General features: G+C 47.2%; 1 protein-coding gene across 1 annotated transcript in view; it reads left to right on the forward strand.

Annotated features, from left to right (window-relative positions):
• Positions 1 to 25,000, forward strand: part of sorcs2 (sortilin-related VPS10 domain containing receptor 2) — a gene marked incomplete at both ends in the record, with an annotated part of 248,143 nt that overhangs the window by 89,308 nt on the left and 133,835 nt on the right. The window contains 1 exon segment of the mRNA XM_080544142.1: positions 20,429 to 20,528. Coding sequence (XP_080400268.1) covers positions 20,429 to 20,528 — 100 coding nt within the window.

Below are 25,000 nucleotides of genomic sequence, written 5' to 3' on the forward strand. Positions count from 1 at the left end.
CCTCTCTCTCTCTCTCTCTCTCTCTCCCGCCCCTTCCCCCACTTCTCTCTCTCTCTCTGCTCTACCTGCTATCTTACCCTCTCCTTCCCTCTATCCTCTCTTCTTGATATCTGACATTGTGTCTCGAGGATGTACCGTGTATTCGTTCTATAAGATGCTGTTACTACACGTCGTCAACGTTAGCGGTTGTGAGCGGGCTGTTTGGGCTGACGGCGTGACAGTCGGGGAGGACATCATGTGTGGACGTCTCCACGGTGACGGTCTATTCGTTTATGGCCAATAGGACTAATGCAGCCATTGTGTGGCCTAGCATCAAGTCACTTTTGATCACCGGCCAAGAAGTCTCTTTATCTTATTGCTTTTCCTCCACTAGGCCCTATAGTTAAAAGAAAAACGCCTGCTGTGGGCGAATCCTCGCGCATTATAATTCAGCCCCGTTCAACGGGGAGACGAGTGTGCTTTTAATGCAATTACACAAAACAAGCCGCGCGTTTTTTTTAACGCCGGAGCGTTTTTCTGAAGCTCTCTCGACAAGCGACCGCCGTAGGCATTTTTAATCTAAATGTGCTTTCCGCACCGCGTTTCCTGTAACAATAAGGTGATAAAATGATGTTGCCTCAACACCTGCCAGCCAAGTGCATTTGTAGTGATCGCAGCCAACATGGTGGTTGTACGGGTTTTTGTTGACTGAGCCAGAATGGAGGCAAGACTGTGGAATCAGCACCATGGACAGTGGCGCATAGGCGGTGAGCAAACCACTGCTTGTCGTAATGAAAGAAGAGAAACCGACACACAGTGTAGTGTGAGGTGAACACGCACTATGAAAAGGTAAACGGTTGTGTTTAACCGTGCGGTCGTTGCTTTGTATGATGTATCATGTTTGACTGGAGCTTCCTCGACCGTGTTTCGTAGTGTCGAGGGGATGTGTTTCAGCGCACGCTTCGCTCAGTCTAGTAGACTCTACCTGGGACCTCCATGTCTCTATGAGTGTGCTGATGAGTGTGTATGCTCATTGGATGTGTGTGTGTGTGTGTGTGTGTGTCTGTCTGGGCTCTCCTACCGTCAGCACGCTCGGCACCCTGGGATACGATTCACTCTGATTCTTGAATCATCATTCTGAGTCACCAGCATTCTGACAGCCCCAACACTCCACGCTACCGCTCTACCCATCCCAGGGTACCCAGCCACTACATGTTCATGTTTCAACTTTATTGTTACGTCACATTACACGAGTGTAAGAGAGTACAATTCCTAGGCTACAGTTCCTGATATTACATCGCAGCACAAGACAATAAGGCAATAATAATTCAAGCATAATTCAAGATTTTAAAAAAGTGACAGTAGTACAGGGCATAAGTGCCAAAAGAATAATAGGCATAATACAAGATAAAGGTGACAATAGTACAGATAGTTCAGTAGTAAAGTGGCAGTGAGCTTACGGTTTCCGTAGTCCGTATACATGGGATGCGCTCGGGGAAGTGGGGCCTGATTAGTTTCAGGAACAAATGTGGATGGGATGGTGCTCAGCTGTCAGTGTCGGTTCCTCTGACAGATTGGTTCGTCTGACGTCAGCGCGAGACGTTTTCCCACGAGGCCTCACCCCTGACATCAGCAGAGGGCAGGGCGTCTGACATCTGTCACTCCTGTCTCTATCCAGGTCGAAGGTCAAACCCAGGATGCGATTAAAAAAAGGGGAATAAGAGAGATAAGAGGGAGTTAAGACCTCAGTAGAAACGTGCAATCAGGATGAACCTACCGTAACCCGAGGTCAAACAGTTGATAAGTGAAGTCGTGTTCATGGACCGCATCGGAGAGAATCTCAATCAAGCCTCCTTGGTTCCTCTGTAGCGAACATTTACCTTTTCATTTACTCTCTGATCTATGGTAAGTTATTCATACAGAGTTCTACATATGCGGTTATACATACAGAGCATACACACCGTCGTAGGTTCAAAGGCACCTTTCACGTTCAGAACGCGTCTCATTCATCATGTAGTCGTCGAGTGATATAATCACCGTCAATGGAGCTTGTAGATCCGGAAAGCAGTGTGAGTGCAGTTGACGTGAGCTAACCTAGAGCTTCTTTGGTACACACGCAGTATTTAGGCCTTACTGTCTCAACCCTTACCGCCTCTCCCCTTACCGCCTCTTCCCTTACCGCCTCTACCCTTACCGCCTCTACTTACTCTAACCTGAAGTGCCCTCTAAACTGTAGTTGGAGCTGTGAGTCATAGCATCTGCATTTCATGGAGAAAGTTGAACTTTTTTAATATGATTTTTTTATGGAGTTCTCCAACAACGGTGCCAAAATGCAGAAGGTCAGAAGTCCAACTTTTTATCAAGATATGTGTGAGTGTATGAGCAGGCTGAATCTATGAGCAGGCTGTATCTGTTCCAAAGGGCAGCAGGGCTCCCAGAGCACTCTCTCACCTTTCCCCGTCGTCACTGGGACCACGCTCCTATTCACCACGGTGCCATTCAGTTGTTATAGGACAGGAGTCCAGCAACAGTGAAGAGGATAGTAAAACTATACAGGAGAGGGAGGGGGAGTCCATATGTGACACATTCTAATGCTTTGGTCCTCACATCGGGATCTGACTTTTCTTTCGAAAAATTTGAATAACTTTCCGGGTTGTTGAAAATCAACGACACATCGCTAGCCAACTAACACAGTTTGTTTTGTGAGCCTCGCTAGTCAACCAACCACAGTCTGTTAGATCCCAGCCACCCCAACCACAGTCTGTTAGATCCCAGCCACCCAACCACAGTCTGTTAGATCCCACATCCCAGCCACCCAACCACAGTCTGTTAGATCCCAGCCTCCCCAACCACAGTCTGTTTGAACCGATGCCGTCCAAAAGACGAAGCCTCTTCCGGAGCCTCAGGGCCAAAAGTCAGAGGCTAACCAACAGCTACTTCCCCCAGGCCATCAGGCTCATGAACAAGCCCACTGTAGACAGTTATTGACTATCATCCAAGCACATCCCATGCATACAGACTGCCTAAACATTTTACATTTACATTTTTGGCATTTAGCAGACGCCTTATTCCAAAGCGACTTACAATCAATACATTTGAATACTAAGCATGTGAATCAGCAATCCACCATTCGTTGCAGGAAGAGTAATCTAGCTCGGGCCCGGGGCCACTGAAGGAAAAACCTTCTCCCTATCGCCTTCTACTAAAACCTTTTTTTTTTTTTTTTAAATCTTTTTTTTCTGGAGAAACTGAGAAACAGTACAAGGGGGGGCAATAGAAGTTCTTAGGGACACAGTAGAGGGGAAAGTGGGTGTCTTTAGGAGACGTAGTGGTGAGGGTCAGAAGATGTCTCAGGAGGAGCAGTTAAGATGTAACCTGAAGAGATGGGTCTTCAGTCTACGACGGAAGATGGGTAGTGACTCTGCCGTTCTGACAGCCGTGGGGAGCTCATTCCACCAGCGGGGAGCCAGTGTTGTGAAGAGACGTGATCGGGCAGCCCGACTGCTGTGTAGAGGAGGTGGGGCCAGTCGGCCAGCCGAGGTGGAGGAGCGGAGTGAGTGGGCAGGGGTTTGGGGGGTTACCATTTCCTTCAGGTAGGCAGGGGCTGTCCCTTTAGCTGCCTGGTATGCAAGCACCAGGGTCTTGAATCTGATGCGAGCTGCTATCGGGAGCCAGTGCAGGGTGCGAAGGAGAGGGGTGACATGCGAGTATTTGGGGAGGTTGAATACCAGCCGGGCAGCAGCATTCTGGATGAGCTGCAGAGGTCTAATGGCTGAAGCGGGGAGCCCAGCCAGGAGTACATTGCAGTAGTCCAGGCGGGAGATGACCAGTGCCTGGGTCAAGAGTTGCGCTGCCTCTCTGGTAAGGAATGGTCGTATCCTTCTGATGTTGTAGAGGAAGAATCTGCAGGAGCGAGCCGTTGCTGCAATGTTCTCCGCACAGGATAGTCGGTTATCCAGGATCACTCCAAGGTTCTTGGCTGTCAGGGAGGGGGTTACAGTAGAGTTCTCCACTGTGATGGAGAAGTCTTGGAGAGGGCAGGCTTTCCCGGGGATGAAGAGGAGCTCGGTCTTGTTAAGATTGAGCTTGAGATGGTGGTCAGCCATCCAAGTTGAAATGTCAGCGAGACATGCTGAGATACGGGTTGCCACGTGTACATCAGACGGGGGGAAGGACAGGAAGAGTTGAGTGTCGTCTGCGTAGCTGTGGTAGGAGAGCCCATGTGAAGAGATTACCGAGCCAAGAGACTTGGTGTAGAGGGAGAAAAGTAGGGGCCTTAGGACAGAACCCTGGGGTACCCCAGTGGAGAGGGTTCGTGGAGAAGATAGCGATTCTCTCCAGGTCACCTGGTAGGAGCGGCCCGCCAGGTAGGAAGAAAACCAGGAGTGTGCGGTGCCAGAGATGCCCAGGTCTGAGAGGATGGAGAGAAGGATCTGGTGATTGACTGTGTCGAAGGCAGCAGACAGGTCAAGGAGAATGAGAACAGAGGAGAGGGAGGAAGCTTGGGCAGAGTGGAGGGCTTCCGTGACAGCAAGGAGCGCAGTCTCAGTGGAATGCCCAGCCTTGAAGCCGGATTGGTGGGGGTCTAAAGGCCAATGCACACAGCGTGCGATTTCTGTTGCACGACAACATTCCATTTTGAAGTTTGAATGGAAGTCTATGAGAACATCGCGTCCCAATGCACACGGCCCCGATTTTAATCGCACGGCGAAAATTCGATTCCATTCATGACAACAATGGAAATTATGGAATGTTGTCGAGCAACAGAAATCGCACGCTGTGTGCATTGGGCTTAAGTGATCCATCTTCCGGAGATAGTCAGTCAGTTGTTTAGATGCCGCGCGTTCAAGGGTTTTGGAAGGGAAGGAGAGAAGGGATACAGGTCTGTAATTGTGGACAGATGATGGGTCAAGGGTAGGTTTCTATTTTGAAGGCCGCAGGGACAGATCCTGTGGATAGGGAGGAGTTGATTAGGGTGGTAAGGTAAGGAAGGATGTCGGCGGAAATGGATTGGAGAAGGGGGGAGGGGATGGGATCAAGAGGGCACAGTCTCACAGTCACTTTACTACTGTCACTTATTTCCTGTACTATTGACACTTTCTATTGAATTATGCCTAGTGCCTTATTGTCTGCAAATGGCAAAATCCTTCTAATTTCCTGGCTTATTTGTCACTGTTGTCTAGTACTATTGACACTTTATAGTGTATCATTATTATTATCTTGAATTATGCCTATTGCCTTATTGTCTTGTGCTGCAATGTCAGGAACCGAAGCCTAAGAATGTTACTCTCTTAAACTTGTGTAATGTGACGTAACCAAAAAACTTGAAACAAACTTGAAACCTAATATTAAGCTTTCCGTCTTTCCCTTAAGACTCTTGATGAGAGATGTAATTGGCTTGGGAGAGATGAGCTGTTTTATAATGGATACATGTCCGTATTGATTTCAAGGGAAGCAATTAGACAGCAGATAGTAATTGTGCCTCTGTAATTTGACTGTCATGCCCACATGCTTCAGAGTGGTTATTGAGAAACAAAAGCAATCCAGACTCACAACAGACACAATATAATTAGCTGGGAGAAAATGCCTCTAATGCAGTGGCGGTTCTAGGATGTTTTAAATGGGGTGGCAGAGGGGTGGCAAAGGATTTCTCGGGCGGGGCGGACGGAGGTCAAATATATACAGTTATTCAAGTTTTAAATATACGATGACCCTTAGCCCCTTAGTCTAATGCCTCTACAGTTGTATCTCTATAACCACATCCATACTTCCGTAAACACACACACACACACACACACACACACACTCACACACACGCACACTAAGCTATGGACTCAAAGACTCAAATGACATATACTCTCGCCTTATGGACTGTCTGTCCCTCTCTTACACATACTGTACAGTATGTTACTATACTCATACCCTCTCTGACATCTACACAGATACATACTGGACACATACACAACATTCCTCTCTCTCTCTCTCTCTCTTTATCTGTCTTTCATTCACTCTTCCTTTCTTCTATCACACACACACACACACACACACACACACACTCTCACACCCACACGCACACACACACACACACACACACACACATACACAAACACACACACACACACACACACGCACTTACACAACCAAGACAGACACAAACACACACACACACACACACGCACTTACACAACCAAGACAGACACAAACACACACACACACACACACACACACACACACACACACACACACAACCAAGACAGACACACACACACACACACACAGATAAATGAGCTGTAATGACTGATATCGGCGTAGTGCAGGAGTGTGTCTGTCCCCAACAGTCGTCTTGAGGAGGTAATTTAGATAAATGTTCCCAATTACCCCTCCTGCCCCGGCCTTCCTGGATTCATTTGGGACGTCGGTCCGTGGGTGGAGGGGTACGAGGGTTCAGAGACGATGGCGTGTGTGTGTGTGTGTGTATGTGTGTTATGTGTGTGTATGTGTGTGTGTGTGTGTTATGTGTGCGTGTGTGTTATGTGTGTGTGTGTGTGTGTGTGTGTGTGTGTGTCTGTGTCTGTGTGTGACTTGTGTGTGTGTGTGTGTGGGACTTACCTTGCTATCGGCTCCTCCAGCGAGACGGATCTATCCGGAAGCAACGGTGGCGTCTGAGCCTAACCAGATTAGGAGGGGAAGACAGAGGAGGGAGCCGTGAGGGATATCTCTGCCCCCCCCCCCCCCCCAGACACACACTCGGAGAGAGGGTGGACTGTGGAGGTAGACATGTCACGAAGCACAAAAGCACCACTGTCACCGCTTCTATAAATACCTCGAGCCTCACACAGTTCTTCAGTTAACACATGCAAAGTCATTTGAAGGAATATGATGGTTCACATATTAGGAAAAAAAAAACATAAATTGCGGTGTTCATATAATATATTATTTCCCTAGAGCCACTTAGGTACTGTACGTGTCCTCTTGTGTGGCGGAGAGTTGAAGGAGATATCTGAGCTAATCAGAGCTGTTGCGCTTAAAATGACTCATGGCCACTTAGTTCCCCTCTCTGCGTCATGTTTCAACGAGCTCTCCACTCACCTCCCCTCTCTTCTTCTCCCTCTCACTCCAAATTACACGAGACCCCCGTGGCTGCCAGGTGGGTGAGACTCTGTGAGCTGGCGCCCCCCCTCCGCCTGTCTCCCCCCCTCCGATCTAACGCCCCCGCCAGTCAACGACCCGGTGATGACAACTGACAATTAGCAACATTAGCATGGCTCTGTCTTCTCCTGGCTCTGAGAGATGAGAAGGTGATTCTATAAGTGGAGAGGTGAGAAGGGGATTCTATAAGAGGAGAGATGAGAAGGTTATTCTATAAGTGGCAAACAGTCCAGCTGGGCTGCAACACACAAGGGCAGTCTTTCATTTAAATGCAGATTACATCAAAAAAAAATGTTTTGAAAGACTGTGAGCATTGTGCGATAAGTAAACTGTTCTTTTCCAGTTCAGCATATTATGTTAGATTAATGTGTGGAGTGTGTGTGTCTCGGCAATGGCATGGCTTGTATAACTCATTCTGGGCTTGAGTGTGATTTTATAATTATTATTTATTTTATTATGATTGATTTATTTTTAAAAATATTTTAGTCAAACGAATATGCAATTTCAGATTGAGGATGCTATTTACAATATCCACACTGGGAGGAACTTGATATGTTTCATAAATGAAAAATGAAAAAACGGAAACCGTACCATAGGAAGCATGCCTAGAGTACACAATTAGGTTATTTAGAATGGAGAGAACAGCATACAGTATCCCGCTATAAACGGATTGAATAAATGATTTAAACCCATTTCTCTGATCGTCTGAGGCGGAGAGGGGGGGATAGTGCACATTATTGTTCCCGCCTTTGAGGATATAAGGGGATTTTCACTCCAATGTGAACAGTCCATGCCAATGAACTTGTTTCAGACATCAAAGCATTCTCATATTACAACCCCGAGGTTTCAAACAGTAATGTCTTATTGGAACTTCATGAAGGAATCATCAACGCTCAGGCCCAATCTCATTTCTTATTTTTTACCCCTACCCCCTCTTTTTCGAGTGCCACTCGCTTTTCGACTTTCCCCTCGGAACAGTGGTTGAAATCTTCCCCTTTGAACAGCCCGCGCTCCTACCCTGCCAGTCTGCACCGATGTTAGAGGAGCGGTAACAAGCGCAACAACTTTGCTGCTGGACTTAAGTTACATTTCGGGCGTCATATGCTATCAAATGCGACTTGGAAATATGTCAAAATGCGAGACTATCATGCACAAATCAGCCTTAAAGCAATGTTGTAATTCTGTGTTCGCCACAATCTTGCAGATGACTCATAAGGCATTCTGGGAGATCTGGGAGCTTTCGCATAACACTCTGTTTGGAGTGTGCCTCCGAAAAAACTCCGTTTGGAGGGCCATGTAAGCCCTACCACTTCGCCCTACCCCCTCCATCCCAACAACAACTACCCCTACACGTGAACACGCAAAGCGGAGAGAGGTAGGGCTAAGTGGTAGGAGAAAGGGGTGAAATGGGATTGGGCCTCAGTATGTCATCACATCAACGTACATTGATCATGGGCATCATGTTGCACATCAACGTGTGTGTGAATGAATCACTCGTTACATAATAGTGAGCCTGGGGAAATTACACAGAACTCACAGTATGTGTGCACCTGTGGCTCAATGACGCACATCGCTAGTCAACTAACACAGCTTGTTTTGTGAGCCTGCTAACAATGTAAAAAGTAGTGTTATATTGTAGTTAACTAGGTCGCAGTGGGGGATTACTCACCCAGAGTTTGTGTTTCAAAAGAAAAGTCTGAACATTTTGATTGGTTGCCGACATGCGGACCAAAATGATCAGACTGTGTCACACATGTGAGGCAGAAGACAACGTGGAGGAGAGAACACTGTATCCAAGTATCCATCAGCGGTTCATATGACAGGTCCCAAGATAAGCTCCAACCAGAGCCTGTCTTGTTAGATAAGGGGCCGGTGATAAGAGCTCTGCGTAGCCCTGGAGGCCTACGTTTGGAACGGGGCCGTTTATCAAACTCTGATTCAGAGGTCACGGCGAGGCTGAAAATATTTAAAAAAAACTATAAAACACAAATATAACTGTCAAAACCCGACAGTACCTCGACACTGTTGGTTTGGCAGCCATACGGCGATGCTCAGGGAGGGTGCTGTCGAGGTTGACAGTGTTAGTAGGCTGACAACAAAGTGCTCCTCCTCTCTGTAAGCCGGTGCCAGGTGTTGGATGAAAGCCCAACTGAGCTGACCGAAAAACTTCACTCATCCGTGGTGCTCTCTTTTGGGGGCGTAGGTGACCTCGTTTCTATTCTTTCGCTTGGAAGTTTTTAAGCGAGGGGTTGGTCTCTGTTTGAATGTACGGCGGCGTCAATAAGTATGGCGCTTTCTAGAATAAACAAACACACACAGAGAGAGAGAGAGAGAGAGAGAGAGAGAGAGAGAGAGAGAGAGAGAGAGAGACAGAGACACAGAGAGAGCGAGACAGACAGAGACAGAGAGAGAGAGACAGAGACACAGAGACAGAGAGAGAGAGACAGAGACACAGAGAGAGAGAGAGACAGAGACATCAGAAAGTCCTGAGGAAGCTTTCATCATAAGCGGTCCGTGTTGATGTTTATCTCTGTTCGCGTGCTCCACTAGCTGTGTAAGCACACTTCAGAGGGTCCCTCCACCACTTCTGAGTGCCCTCGCTGAGTGTGACCGCCTCTTGTCTGTTGGCTAGCAGCCTGGTTCAGATGGCACGCTGTGGAGGCAGTACTTCCAGCTTCAATTTGCCAATGAACGTATGAGTGCCAATGACTCAGAATACCTCGGCAGCAACGATTTCCAACTCGGTGCTTGTTTCATTACATGATTTATGAATATGGGTGATATAGCATAATCTAACATCAGTATACAGTGGGGGGAAATAAGTATTGAACACATCAACATTTTGTCCAGTAAATGTATTTCCAATGAGCCTATTCAAGTGAAATTTGCACCAGACTTTGGTATTAACTCAAACAATCCAGACAAAAAAAATCTTAACATCGAAGTCCATATGTAAATAAAGTTACGTGTAATAAAGTGGAATGAAACAGGAAAAAAGTATTGAACACACTACTTTCAGTGTGCTTTGTCATAGTGTGTAGGTATACTTAGGTACTTTCAAGTGTGTAGGTATACATGCATGTGTACCTCACCTAGGTCACGGTGTGTGTGTGTATCTGCCTGCTGTGCCGCTACAGTATATTCTTGGGGGTGACGTCGTCTAAACTGTCTTCCTTTATTACTTAATCACCTGGCTATGGGTTCTGCGGTTCTGACATTGGCTAATGCGATGCCCTCTCCTCACCCTGACAGTCCAGTTCTACACAGTACAGTACATCACCTCCCTGACCTCTCCGCAGCACTCTTCATTAGCGTCTCCCTGGGCCCGCGGGGGTGAACGGCTCCCTCCGGGGGATCTGAACGGGACTTTGATGAAGCTGTGCTGAGTGAGATGGCACGCGTCCAGACCAGCCTCCCCCCCCCCCCCCCCCCGCCTCTCTATCATCGTTTCAGGAAATGAAGGATTAGGGAGGAAGCGAAGGAGCAAAAAGAGGGACAGGATCAATGGCTGCTGATTAAAGCGCACTATCACATGCTGTAGAAGAAGTTGTAGCCTCCACAATCCCTCACCCATTTCTGCAGTGGCCTAAGACCGCAGTAGTGTGTCGATCAATTTAGCTGTGGTAGATAACTCTCCCTTAAGCCGGCTACACGTACGAAAGCGGATATGAGACGAGACGGAACTGCCCCGGTTTCAGAATGTCGAGATAAGACGACAGCAACTCCGCTCCGATCGCAACTGTGGAAAATGAGGTCACTTTAAACTTTGAACTTTAAAATTGTCTTCCGAATCGGAATCAAGTCAAATCAAATCCCAGTGTAAGAAAGTACAATTCTTAGGCCTCAGTTTCTCGACATTGCAGCAATAAGAACAAATTGCAATAGTTATATATATATATATATATATATATAAAAAGACAGTAGAGTGACATAACAATAGAAATAATAAATAATACAAATAGCATGAGTATAGCCCTGAGGCAGCGGTAGATGACAGCAGGTAAGGCATAGGATACACAGTATCTCTAGGGATGAGATGAGGTCAGATATATACGGTGCATATACTGTATATGTATATAGATTATGCATGTGAGTGTAGCTGGTAAACAGTCACCAGGCCTTAGTAGCCCTCCTTCATAAGTCTGGTTGCTCGGGTGGAAGTAGCTGTTTTTCAGCCTCCGGGTATTGGCCCTTTGGCATCTTTTCTTGGACGGCAGCAGCAGCTCCAACAGACTGTGGTCGGGGTGGTCTGGGGTCTCGGATAATCCTCCGGGCTTTGCTGACATATCGTCTGTTGTAAATATCCTGGAGGGAGAGGGAAGCTCCCATCCGCGGATGCTCCCGGGCTGTCCACAGTCCACACAGACCTCTGCAGAGCTTTGTGGTCGAGGGCGGCTGCACATGTTTCCATGCCAGGCGCTGATGCGCCCAGTCAGGAGGCTCTGGGTTGTGCCTCGGTCTCTGTTAGAAGGCCCAGGGAGGATCTTGGGCCCCGTGCCGAACTTCTTCAGCCGCCTGAGGTGAAAGAGACGTCGCTGTGCCTTTGTTACCGTTTGTTTGGTGCGCTCGTCCCGGGTGGGGTCATTGGTGATGTGTGGACGCAGAGGAAAAACCTGCTGACTCTTTCTACTGCGGACCCGTTGATGGTGACTCCCTTCCTTTCTTCGTCCTTTCTAGTCCACCACCAGCTCTTTGGTCTTGTCGGCATTGAGAGCGAGGTTGTTTTCCTGGCTATACTGAGGCCAGGCGGTTGACCTCTTTCCTGTAGGCCGTCTCATCGCTGTCGGTGATCAGGGCCAATCACTGTCGTGTCGTCGTCGACGGCGAACTTAATCTTGCTAGCTCACCAAAATCCCCTCACAGAAACAACAGCAAATGTTTGCTAACGTTAGCGAAGTGATCCGACTAGCTAGAAAGCTAGTTAGAACAAGCTAACGGTGATAGCTCTGTTTTACTGTGACAGGCTCCATCTCGTCTTGAGAACGAAAGCTAAAATTGGACCTAGATTACTCTTGGAGACGACCAACAACGATACGTTCTAAAACTGGGTAGTTCACATGAATAAAACTACATTCTAAAACCATTCTAAAACAAACTGTCACTGTTGTATTGTATATGTATCCGTATTTAGTCTAATGGAAGTAGCCTTGTACTGTATCGGGTGTGATTCATTTCATACGGTCTTCACTGTGACTTTTATGTGTCGTGACTTTGATGCCCTGTCTGGGCGCTGTCTGGGCGTCTCAGGGGGGGCGACGTTGACGAGGTGTGAGTAATCCAGGTGACTCACAGCCACAACGAACGCACCCTCCCCCCCCCCGCACGCCCCCCACCTCCACCCGGAGGCCACGGAGAGTTCACCATCCATTACACAGTCAGGTGCTGCCACTGACAAGGATTCACACTGTTAACGTGCACGTCGTGTGCACGGCCTTGGGTGTTCACAGGTCAGAACGCGTTCACGTCTTCGCGGATTCGGTGTTAGGTCTGACACCCCTTCTGCTGTCCTAGAAGGTCATTAGAAGGTCACAGGCATCTTCAAAAGACAGCACAGACGAAATCAACATCCCCAGGGAAATTGATTGATTGATTGATTTAAAAAAAAAAATCACACCTTCACACATTCACTCCAGCGGACATATCCTCGACATGTGACAGATGTTTTAGTCAGTCCCTCTAAAAATCGATCTCATTTTGCTGTAGTTCATGCAGCTTTGACACAATCAAGTCCTGGCAGAGAACCGTAAAGCGTGTTTACAAGGTACACCTGAGCCTCCCCATAGTTGGTCATCCGTAACACTTTTGCTGCTGTAAAATAAATAGATAGAGGGCAGTTGAGCCCTGTCTGACTTGTAAAACCCACAGAAATGCAGTAAAGGAAATTGTGGTTCAGAGCCAAACCCGAGTAAGACAGAGGTGAGCTTTGATAACCCACGTCTATGTGTGACGACATAGCAACACAACAACCAGGGGGGATGGAGACGTCTATTTCAAGATGTCTGCCGCGCTGTTATACCCGAGCCAACAAACGCTGACTGGACTGGACGACAGGGGTCATAAAAGCATAGAGTTATTCCCAAAATTAGCCCAATGATCACCTCCTCTGCTGAGTCAGGATATTATGGCTGCGGTTTAGAACTGAGGGGTTTAAAGATCTGTCACCGGTGTTTATGGTGTCTGTTTCTGATGACAGTTAATCAGTTCCAACTGTAATGGTGACCCTCAGCGGGATTTTAATGGCAGCCTGAGTGATTATAAGCACTTGTTATGAATCAAAAAGCTTCTCTCTCCGTCTGCCTCTAAAGGCAAAATGGAGGAAGTGCACTCAGTAGAATTATTACTAACTACTAACTACTGCACAACTGCTGCTGGAGGTCCCTAGGACCAGACTCAAAACCAGAGGGGATAGAGCCTTCTCCAAGCAGCCCCTAGGCTCTGGAATAGTCTCCCCCTCCATGTCAGATCCGCCCAGAACATTGAGGCTTTTAAAAAACTAGCTAAAACACATCTTTTCTCCCTGGCCTTTGACCTGAGGTGAGCCTGCCTCCCGACACTGCACTTTTTGCACTTTTATTTCTGCACTTGTGGATTTTATCTGTTGTTTTCTCTTTTTATCTGTTAAGCACTTTGGGCGGCTGTTTGTCGTTGTAAAACTGTGCTATATAAATAAACGCTACTTACTTACTTACTTACAATACCAAAAAACATCTCGCTATTGGACCGTTCCATCTTTGAAATACATTTGATAATGCCAATATCGGATCATGTGAATAATGTTTTGATGAGACAGTATTTTCACTTTTTTTGTATTCAAGTTTAATCTTAGTTGTTCCTCTGTATGTTGCAGTTTTAGTTGGCGCCTTGTGTTGTTGTTCTTGTGGTTTCAAGTGTGTAAGACTGAACGGCCTGACAGATTTCCACAGGCAGATATAGCTCTTTATAAGTCCTCCGTCTTGCGTGTGATGCTAGCCTCCGTCCAGCTCTGAGCAAAGCTGGGGTTTTCTGCCATTTCTCTCTGTGGACCAATCATTGAACACTGTTAAGCTTTTGTTAAGCTTTTAACTTACACGTTCAATATCAAGGGATAGCGTTTATACTTCTTGGCTTAACACTAGAACAGCCATGGGTGGGTTCAAGTGAGTAAGTCATAATGTACCTTTGCATTCAAAGGATCAAATGGACCCTCCTTTCATGACTTTTACTAGATATGTGCGTTCTACCACCCAGTATCCTTACATTTTCAAAATCAGGATAAGCTAGTATAAAGCTATTTTCCAGTTTGTCTGTGTAGGAAGCAGGCAAATTTACAAGACGCACCAACTAGTGGTCTTTGTGTGTAAGTAGCAGCTTCCCATTCTAAAGACTATGGTCATTTGACCCCCGAGGCGGCGCATTGTGGCCCAGTTGAGGTCCCGCAGTCCAGTCCAGGAAGGAGTCGTCATGGTTTTGTCCTTGGCTGAAGGCAGGCTGGAAGGCTAGTGCGTGTGAAATACAAATAAAATGAATTCAAATAAAGTATTATTTGTACTCACCAGCAGTAGAGACTGTAGGGACAGTATTCATTCATTTAATGTGACTTCCGGTATAAACCACAGCCACTTCAGGTCTTCTATCTGAATACAGACACAGATCATTTTGTAGGTTGAACAGACACACAGATACAGATAATGACATCTTTGTGCACCCCTAATTGAAATACAGTAACCAATGAATAGATTGTGGAGCTGTGGGCTATTTCCAAAAGGAATAGATTGCTTGCTTACACTCCATGCACTCTAGAACATTGGACAGTTAGCAGTAGCATTTCCAATTCGTCTGAAATAGCCTTGGGTCGATTCTGAGGCTGTACTTTTACTCTTACTCTCTTATTTTCTGTCCTTGCTCTCTATGTTTCACTCATCCTCCGCCATCACTCTTCCTCCATCACCGTCTCGCTGCTCAAGTGCCTGCTTGGTGCGTCAGACCAGCGCTCTCCATTTGGCTTCCTGAGGAAGTGCGCCGCGGGGGAGAGACCTTGACATATTAAGACATTAAATCTGAATCAGCGGCTAACACCGTCCTGAAGTGTTTTTCCGCTCTCTCTGTTTTCTCGAGCGTGTCGACAAAAACACCATTCCACCCGTGTGACACAGTGTCTGTGTCTCTCTCTCCCATGTTTATGCACACCTTTCCCCCTCTTTTTTCTTTTCTTTCCATCTCCCTTTCTCTCACACACCGACTGTATGTCACTGTTTACTCTCATAGAACCACTATTTTCTGGTTCCCGCTGCGAAGCAACTGTTCAGGCTCCGAACCTATTTATTTTCGGTCGGAAATACGCCGGCCGGTTCCAGACTTGGTTTGCGAACGCGAACCGGAACGGTTCCTTGGCGGTGTGAAAGCCCTATCAGTGTGTTGTTCCCCTTCAATGTTCCAGTTCTTCTCTCTTTTTCATTGTTTCATTCTCTCCATCTCTCTCTCTGCAACAGAGTGAACCTAAAAGACACAGAGCAGCACCCACGGCCGAAGTCGGGGAGGACAATCAACTCTCAAGTTCGACACGAACGCTCAACATGACCTTGTCCTTGCTCTTAACCGTCTTTCCTGCACTGTACCTTTGAATACTATTGTACTAAAGTTGAATACTCCGAATTATATTTTACTATGAAAAGACCGGAAGGTTACCGGGGGCGTCTGAATGTGCGAGTCGTCCGTAACAGAATTCTATGTCAAACGAGGGAAAAAGTTCATCCTGAAATTAGCTTCCGATTTCCCTGAACCGTACCAACTGAGAAAGTAAACTTTGTTACGAGTGAGGACAAAGTCTTTTTTTGTTCAAAAAGAAGCTCATTAAACCATTGTCATTTTAGGTGATACTCCCTCTCCCTCTTCTGTCACACTCTCCCCTATCTCCCTTCTTCTCTCTCTCTCTCTCTCTCTCTTGTGCACTGTTTCAAAGCAATTACCCCTCATTCACTCATAGTTCCTATCCAGTCTATTAATCCTGCCGGCTGAATGGCGGTATTAAATGAGCGCTCCTATTAACTTAACATCATTACTCTACATGTTAGCCATCCGAACGGTCCCGGCTCAACACAATCCCCCAAATTAGTGTTATTAGTTGCGTAGCGTCTCTCCGTGCCCTCTGACTCTTGCTGCAGAGGATTTAACAAGGTTTTTTGGGGGCTCTCGTTTAAACCCAAGTGACTGCATAAGCCCTCTGTATTACTCAGCATGATTGTTTACACTGATGATGAATTATTGCTTTTTCGGGAGGTGTGTGCGTGTGTGTGTGTGTGTGTGTGTGTGTGTTTGTGCGCATGTGTGTGTGTGTGTGTGTGTGTGTCTGTGTCTGTGTGTGTGTAGGTGTATGTGTGTGTGTGTGTGTGTGTGTGTGTGTGTAGGTGTGTGTGTGTGTGTGTCTGTGTGTTTGTGTGTGTGCGTGCTCGCCCCCCATTTCCCCTCATCGTAGCTAGGTTGGTACTTTTGAGTGAACGCTGTCCTACACTACACACACGTCGAGCGTACAGTTTATGAACACGTTTCTGTGAAGGTCCATAGGCTCCGTAGCCTAGCACTAGAACAGCCGTGTCTATTTTGCCTACTATAAGAGCCAATGACCATAGTCTTTACAATGGAAAGCTGCTACTTACACACAACGGCCACTAGTTGGCCGGCTTGTAAATTAGCCTGCATCCTACACAGAAAAATTGCTATAGCTTTATACTAGCTTATCCTGATGTGAGTTTGAAAATGTAAGGATACTGGGTGGTAGAACGCACATATTTTTTATTTTTAAGTCATGAAAGGAGGGTCCTGAAATTTGATCGAGTGCAAAGATATGACATTTGTTTTACTCACAGGGTCAAATGATTCCAACCATGGCTGTTCTCGTGCTAGAAGACTGTGTCTTTATCCAGGGTGTTTCAAGTCCTAGCCGGTGCCAATGGCCAGGGTGGTAAGAGGGCCAACGGCTCCAGAGGCTGAGATGGATCTCCGATCTCCTCATTAGCCTGGCATTCATTAAGACCTGGACATGTAATGGACCTGGAGCATTAGAGACCTCTTTGCTGAGGACAGACTATTGACTTGCTCTGTGTAGGATAGAGGTAATTGAATAGACAAACCGTGTTTGAATGTGAAAGTGTTTCTTCGATTACGTCAGTGTTTGAGAGAATGTCCCTCACACTAGACTATATGGGCTATTAGTAGCTACAGGCATTTTGTGAGGAAAAAAAAGGCGGGAACCTCAGAGAAATTGCAACAGAAAATCTTTCGACTGTTTATTACTCATAGGTCTCATAAGGTCTACTTCTATCTTAAGAGATCCAAGTGATGGAAAGTTGTTGTTTTCTTACCAAAGATATTGCAAGAAAACTAACCCACTGGGTAATTTTGACCCACTTACATGTATGCATCTATGGGTTAACAATTTCCTTTGACACCTGCAATGTACTGCATCCAACTCCATGTCTCATGTAAAACAGTTTCTGGTTGAAACAGTTTCTGGACAGTATTGAACCCTTTGTGTCAGACAAGAAGACATGCATCAAAACATGATTTAACATGGGCGTCAGTGGCAAATTGTGGCATTACCAATTTCAGTATTTTTCAATACTTTCCACCACTTGGATTTCTTAAGACTTCTGATATGTTATGAAGGACAAATCCATGAGACTAGAACAGTTGAAAGACTTTCTGTTGCAATTTGTCTGAGGTCATATTGTATAATGCCTGTACTATATATGCATAGAGGAAATATCCAGAGCTCAATTCTAAGGACAATACCGCCATTTCTCCTCATACGTGAAACAAATGTAAACCATCTCATACACCTTGGTTATTCTAGTAGAGATCTTGTGATCCTGAGTGACTTGCCTATAGATCCCAGCCCTGCCCCGCTCCCCCTCCTGTCCTCCTGTCCTCCTGTGTCCTGTGCATTCAGCTAACAGCTTTGAGTTAAGCGGTGAGCTCTGGAGCTCCTAACACAGCCATCAGCGCTGGATCTGCCCGCCTCTCTCTGAGTGATCCAAGTTAAACACCGTACACAGGGCAACCGAGGAGGATGAAAAACACTGCTCTCTCGCCGCGGGGACGTGGAGGAATAGCCTAATCCCTGCTAGGCCACTCCATTTGGTGCTGCCATGTCAGAGCGCTCTGCAAGAGCTTTACTGAATGGAGGGGGAATTGTAGTGTCTGTCTGTGTGTGTGTGTGTGTGTGTGTGTGCGCGCGTCTGTGTGTGTGTGTCCGTCCGTGTCCGTGTGTGTGTGTTTGTATGTGTGTGTGTCCGTGTCTGTGTATGTGTGTCCGTGTCCGTGTCTGTGTGTCCGTATCTGTATGTGTCTGTGTATGTGTGTGTATGTGTGTGTCCGTGTCTGTATGTGTGTCCATGTCTGTGTGTCCGTCCGTGTCTTGTGTGTCCGTGTCTGTGTGTGTGTTTGTATATATGTGTGTGTGTGTATGTTTGTGTGTGTGCACCCCATCAGCGCCCTTCTGAGTGTTAGAGTAATGCTGCTGAGTGAATCCACTCGCCTGGACGTGCTCTGAGAACAACCTCCTTCATCAGGGCCTCTTCTACCAGCAGCAGCACCCCCCCCCCCCCGACACCCAACCCTCCCTCCTCCCTCCTCTCACCCCCCCCCCCCCTCCCCGCACAGCAGCACCTCCAGACCAGTCTGTCTATGGACTGACTGACTGACTGACTGACTCTCGCTATAAGCACTGAAATCCTGTCAGTGCTGTCAATAATACATTATGGTACCGTTTCGAAAACGATGTGTCTTCGTCAGAAGACGTATCAGGAATATGTGACAGCAGCTGGTGTTTTGGGGGAAACAAGTCAGTATAGTTCCACAACAAGCATGTCTGTGTCTGACAATGACGCTGTGTTGAGACTGCCACCGCCACCGCCACCGCCACCGCCAGCGTCTGAGTCGAGCTATAGAACATAAACAACAGCATGCTACGGCACCTTTGTTCTTTTGAATAGCCAACGAAAACAACACATGCTAATCGCTCAGCCGCCCCCCTCTCCCCCACCCCCACCTCCATAACCCCACTGTAAGCAGATCGAAAAAACAATCTTAATTTGCTGACAGATTATACGTATTTAGTCACTGGAAAACTGTTGTTTGTTGATCATCGAGTGGCCTCTTCAACACGTAATATTATGCCAAAAAAACGAAAACACCTTTTTTTCAATGCTTTTTTTGCATTTTGCACACTTGCCAGGTTTGCGAGACATTCCCCCTTTCACCAGCCGGCGTCACATATACTTTACTGTAGCTCCAAAGTGGCAGTGTGCAACATTCAGAGAATACCGAAACCATCCCCAACCTGATAACCTTTCACCTCCTCTGTACTATCTTTGTTTTCCTTCCGTTGGGGGTGTGTGTGTCTCTGTTGACAACGACATACTATACGCCTGCCTTTGTTGTTCCTGCTAGATTCCAAAGTACAAATATGCAGCCTCTCAATGTGACCCAACAGTACGTCAATTCCTCAGACATTCCTGCAGTCGTTTCTCACCTCCTTGGTTAGCGGAAAAAAAACAGTTCCGTTCCAACCGAAAAAGTGTCACAAATAACGACCGTTAGCCTTGTTAGCTTCCAGCTAGGTGTTTGACTTGGCAGGGGAGTGAAGAAACATTGTCGTTGATAGCTAGCTGCTATCAATCTCAGGTTCCTCCACGCCTCAGACATCCTCTCACCTGCCCGTGAACCCCCTCCCTGGTCTGGGGATGTGCCAGTACGTATGTGCCTCTCGCCCCTGTGGTCATTTCTTTCCCTGGCTGAGGGAAACGTTAGCAATGACAGGTTGACCGGCTGCCTTCTATCCATCACCGTAATCAAACCGGGGGTAGGCAGACAGCTGCCCGCGGTGCGCGACTGTAATACAGTAAAGAGAGAGAGGGTGATATAATGCCTTCGGGAGCAGTTGGGAGAGATTAAGGTGAATGGCAGTTTGGGGCTTTTTCGCAGATGTAATCCTGTTCTGTGTCAACTCGGAGAGTTTTTCACCGGTGACAGGGGGGTTTTATGGCACCACCGCAGTGAGGGAACCTGTAATACTTTAGGAGGACAGGGCGAGGAAAGTAGTTTCTTGGTATTTCTTTCGGTGTGATTTACAGTTGTGTTGTCGTTGTGTTGCTTTTGCTCCTCGGTTTCTTCGCTTTTACTTTATCGCTTTCAAGTTATTGTACAGACAAAGTAAACCCATTCCCACAGACACTTATTTTGGTCTCTCTCCCTTTCTTTCTCTCTCTCCCTCTCTCTCCCTCTCTCTCCCTCTCTCTCCATCCCTCTCTCTCTCTCTCCACAGGTCTGGCGACTACGGCACCACCTACACCAAGCTCAACCTGTTGCCGGGGACAACCATCGTCGTCACCAGTTTCTACATCTGCCCCACCAACAAGAAAAGGGTAGGAGATCCTCCGCTTGCTCCTAACTGCATTCTTACTTACCACCCACCTCTTCCCCAAAATGGTCCAGCTTCAGTTAGCCTAGCCTAATGGCTAGTTCCTCCCTAGTTTCAAAAACAATGATGGCACCACGGATTAAAAGCTATCTGTGGTGGACAGATACATTTCTAGAAAAGTGGAAGACAGGACAAGTCAGGGCGCTCTCTCTCTCTTGAAGGTGACAGTTAGGTGTCGTTTGATTGGCCCTTAACGCTGTCACTCCCACCCACCGCCGCTGCAGCTCGTTCAATCACCCGCCCGCCTGTTTTCGCCAGGAAGTCGGGAGGCCTCTAATCTAGGAGATTGAGAAGATTAGACAGTCACTCTTCCTTCCCTCGCTCCCCGTCTCTAAATCCTTCTGGGACGCACTCGTCCTCCAGGGTCCCTCCTCTCACTTGTCTGCGACGAGTTGGGGGGGCGAGACAGACACCACTACCGGTTAATTGCTTGGGAATGCAGTTGTCTTAATTTCCCTCAGGGACGTGGAGTGGAGAGAGAGACTGGCAGAGAGACGGGGACGGGGACGGGGGGGGAGGTGGGGGGGAGAGACTGGCAAAGAGAGAGAGAGAGGAGGGGGGGGTGGGGGGGGCGGGGGGCGAGTGTTTCTGCAGGATGAGATTGGTGTCTCGGGGGTCTTGACTGTGAGCGCCATGTTCTGACAGTGGGAAGCCTGCTAATAGGAACTGTGGATCAGAGTGGTGTTTAAACACACCCTAGGAGGGGGAGATCGCTATCACCGGGAGTTGGAGTGTGTGTATGTGTGTGCGTGTGTGTGTGTGTGTTTGTACGTGTGCATTGGTATCATTATGTACTTCATTATAGGTGTATATCACATGTATGTGTACTACATACTGTGAGTAAAGTATAGGCTATGCTTTTAGTCTGTTTCTATTCGGTGTGTATGAAAAATACTTTTCAAGAGGTCACGCGAAACACACCGTCTTTCTCCTTGAGATCAATTATCTTAATCAAGGCAGAAACAACGGACCACCGGGCCTGTAGAGGGGAAGGTGGAGGAGGGTGGGAGAAGGTGTGCAGGGCCCTATATATAATCAATAAGCGAGAAGGTGAGGCCCCAGACGTGAACACGTCAACTCATCTCCAGTGCTTCAGCGATGGGTCCATTAAAGACATATCGAAGATCCCGGGCCCTGAGAGAGAGACCGGGAGAAAGACAAGACTTATTGGCAGGACTGGCCTTGAGAAAAAGAGAGAGAGAGAGAGAAAGAGAGGACAGGGGGAGAGAGAGAGAGAGAGAGAGAGAGAGAGAGAGAGAGAGAGAGGGAGAGAGAGAGAGAGGACAGGGGGAGAGAGAGAGAGAGAGAAAGAGAGAGAGAGACAGAGAGAGAGACAGAGAGAGAGAGACAGAGAGAGACAGAGAGAGAGAGAGAGAGAGAGACAGAGAGAGAGACAGAGAGAGAGAGACAGAGAGAGAGAGAGAGAGAAAGAGAGAGAGAGACAGAGAGAGAGACAGAGAGAGAGAGACAGAGAGAGAGAGAGAGAGAAAGAGAGAGAGAGACAGAGAGAGAGACAGAGAGAGAGAGACAGAGAGAGAGAGAGAGAGAGAGAGACAGAGACAGAGACAGAGACAGAGACAGAGACAGAGACAGAGACAGAGAGAGAGAGAACATTGTGTTACTTCCCTGTACAGGATGGCTGTGATGGACATATCAGTGTGATTATTACGCCTGGCCAGATCACAGTTTCTCCCGCTCCTTTCTTTCGGAACGCCTCCACTCTTCTACCAATCTGTAATAGACACAATTGTTCTCTCTTTCAAATTGGGTAATTACCTCAAAAAACGAATTTCCCTCCTTTGTCCACGGCTATCTCCAGGTAGAAGGAGAACACAGGCCATTTATGAAGTAAGTAAGTGATGGTGGAATCTGTTCAATAGCCGTGATAGGAAGCGCACTCTAACGGGGCAAAATGATGACCTAAAAGCAGATAGACAAGTTTGCTTCAAATACTTGACTGAAAAAAAATCTATTTCGGGCATAAATTGGTGAAGATGATGTACACGGCGTACACTCCGATAGGCACAGTTAGAGCTTGTGTTAACATGTCTTTGAGCTGAGATTTTCAAATGGCTGTTTCCACGGCTTGTCAGATCAAATGTTCTTTCCCTCCCTGCTACTACTGTACAATATCCGCCCGATTCAAGAGCTGCTTGCTGGCTCTCGAGATACCATATCCACGATGTGTCCGCCCGATTCCTTCGTATGTGATTAATCTTGAATAATTCAGTGGTTTTCCCCACATACTTATGAAGCACTTTGCTCTTAACACCCAAGGGGGGGGGGGTTCCCTACAATGTCGTTTGCCGACATTCTCTGAGATAGTGTTGCAATGTCACCGCTTGGAAAGTCAAACTCCAGGAAAAAGATCGATTTTTCAACCCCCCTTTTTTTGACCTCCCTGTTGCTGTCAGCCGATCAACACTGGAGATATAAATATAAAATGAGAACACACACAACCATGATAAAAACAACAAGAAGTCCCACAAACAACAGTTTCCCTGCTCCGGAGGTGGAGCGTACAGTCGTTTACGGTTGTAGGTCTACCAACCATGGGAGACCAAACCAATCATTTACATATTTTATTTTTATATTAAGCAGACGCCTTTGTCCAAAGCGACTTACAACATCAATAATAAATAAAACAACAAAGTGTATCATAATAAAAACAACTGACAAGCGGATGAGGACGCTTCAGGAGGAGAGACAACCAAGGCGCCGCCCCCGTAGAGACGGAGGTCTTCAGTCTACCAAAAAGAAGACAGGCAGTGACTCTGCAGTCCTGACAGCGCTCGTCAGTGGGGAGTTCGTTCCACCAGCGGGGGGCCGCCAGGACGGTGAAAAATCCCTTGTCTGTTCTCCCCTCAGCTCGCTCCCATCCCCCCCACACAGTCCCACAGCCCCATGATCGCTCCACCATAGAGCCTCCACCAGCCTTTCATCTCCTCCACAGCGCCTGATCCAGGAGCTGCTGTGAGAGTGATAAGGAGGGAGAGCCTTGGGAGCGTGGTGAACAGGAAACAGTGTAAAGGGAACAATGAGAAGCTAGGCTGGTGTTTCTAGGCAATAACTCACTGATAAATACATCATGGTCTGTGGTTAAAGCATGGATACCGTGGTGCTACTTCATACAGTACCTGTCTGGATGTTAAACCTCTGTGTGTACTGTATGGCTGTGCTGACTACTACAGTACTGTACAGTACCACCTACAACCTACCTCCATGAAAGAAACAGGGATGGGAGCAGGGAAACACGCCTACCTTCCATGACGTCAGTGACCAGCCTGAAGATACCCAAGGACTCGCCCACCTCAGACAGACAGCAGCAACACAATGAAAAGCACGTGACCGCAATTGTGCGGATGAAAATCACCCGAACACGTTAGTGTTCTAGGGTTAATCATTATCCCTAAAGTCTCATGCTGCTGACTGCTCCGTACTATACAACTTTACCACTTTTTCTTTTGTCTATTATTTGGCGGTTAAGTGCGTTGCTCAAGGGCACGTCGGCAGTGGAAGGGTGCACCTTGGGTGTGTGTTGCCAGCAGCAACCCCTCCGGTTCGCTGTCTGGCTCACCTCTGGCTCAAGCCCCTGTCTGTCGGCTCGAACCCAGCGACCTTTCCGACGCCTGGCTGACTGCTAGCCCACCGTGAGCCCACCTGTCCTCCCGACTACAAAGGCTTTTTTTACTGGATGATCTGGTTCCTGAGGATCCTAGCCAGGATTGACAGCCCCCCCAACCCCCCCCCCACCGCCCCCCCCACACGTTCCATGTGGATACGGAGTGATGTATGCATACGGTACAATGGTGTCATCTAGCTGCAGGACTTGATTGATGAGAGGCACAGACCGATATGGAATGCTCATACGCTATGACACTCAATATGGAATGTTCATACGCTACGACAGTCAACAACCCTGCGTGGATCTGACTGCTCACGTTCAAGGCAAGGCACGTCTATTTGTATAGCACATGTCATACATCAAAGTGCTTTACATATAGCGTAAAAAGAAATATAGAAAAAGAAGGATAGTAATAAAAATGTAAAATGGCAAGAATAGATACATGAAAATGAATAGATAAACATTTAACAACATAATAAGACAATGAATAAAAAGAGATAAATCAAAGTGTAGTGTTACTGCGAGTAAAGCGCTGCTTGAATACAATATGGCGTGTGAGGTAGTGTGAGGTAGTGTGAGGTAGTGTGAGGTAGTGTGAGGTAGTGTGAGGTAGTGTGAGGTAGCGCGAGGTAGTGTGAGGTAGTGTGAGGTAGTGTGAGGTTAGTGATCAACGCATTCAGATGATGACACAGCCTTTCCCCGGTCATTAGGTTCTTTCCCCTGGTTTGACCTGTAGGATCAAACGTCTTGGCTCGTATCAGGAGCGGGGCAACTGTACTGTAATGTCATTG

The sequence above is a fragment of the Nansenia antarctica genome, assembly GCF_963989245.1.
Source record: "Nansenia antarctica genome assembly, chromosome: 13".
NCBI lineage: Eukaryota > Metazoa > Chordata > Actinopteri > Argentiniformes > Microstomatidae > Nansenia > Nansenia antarctica.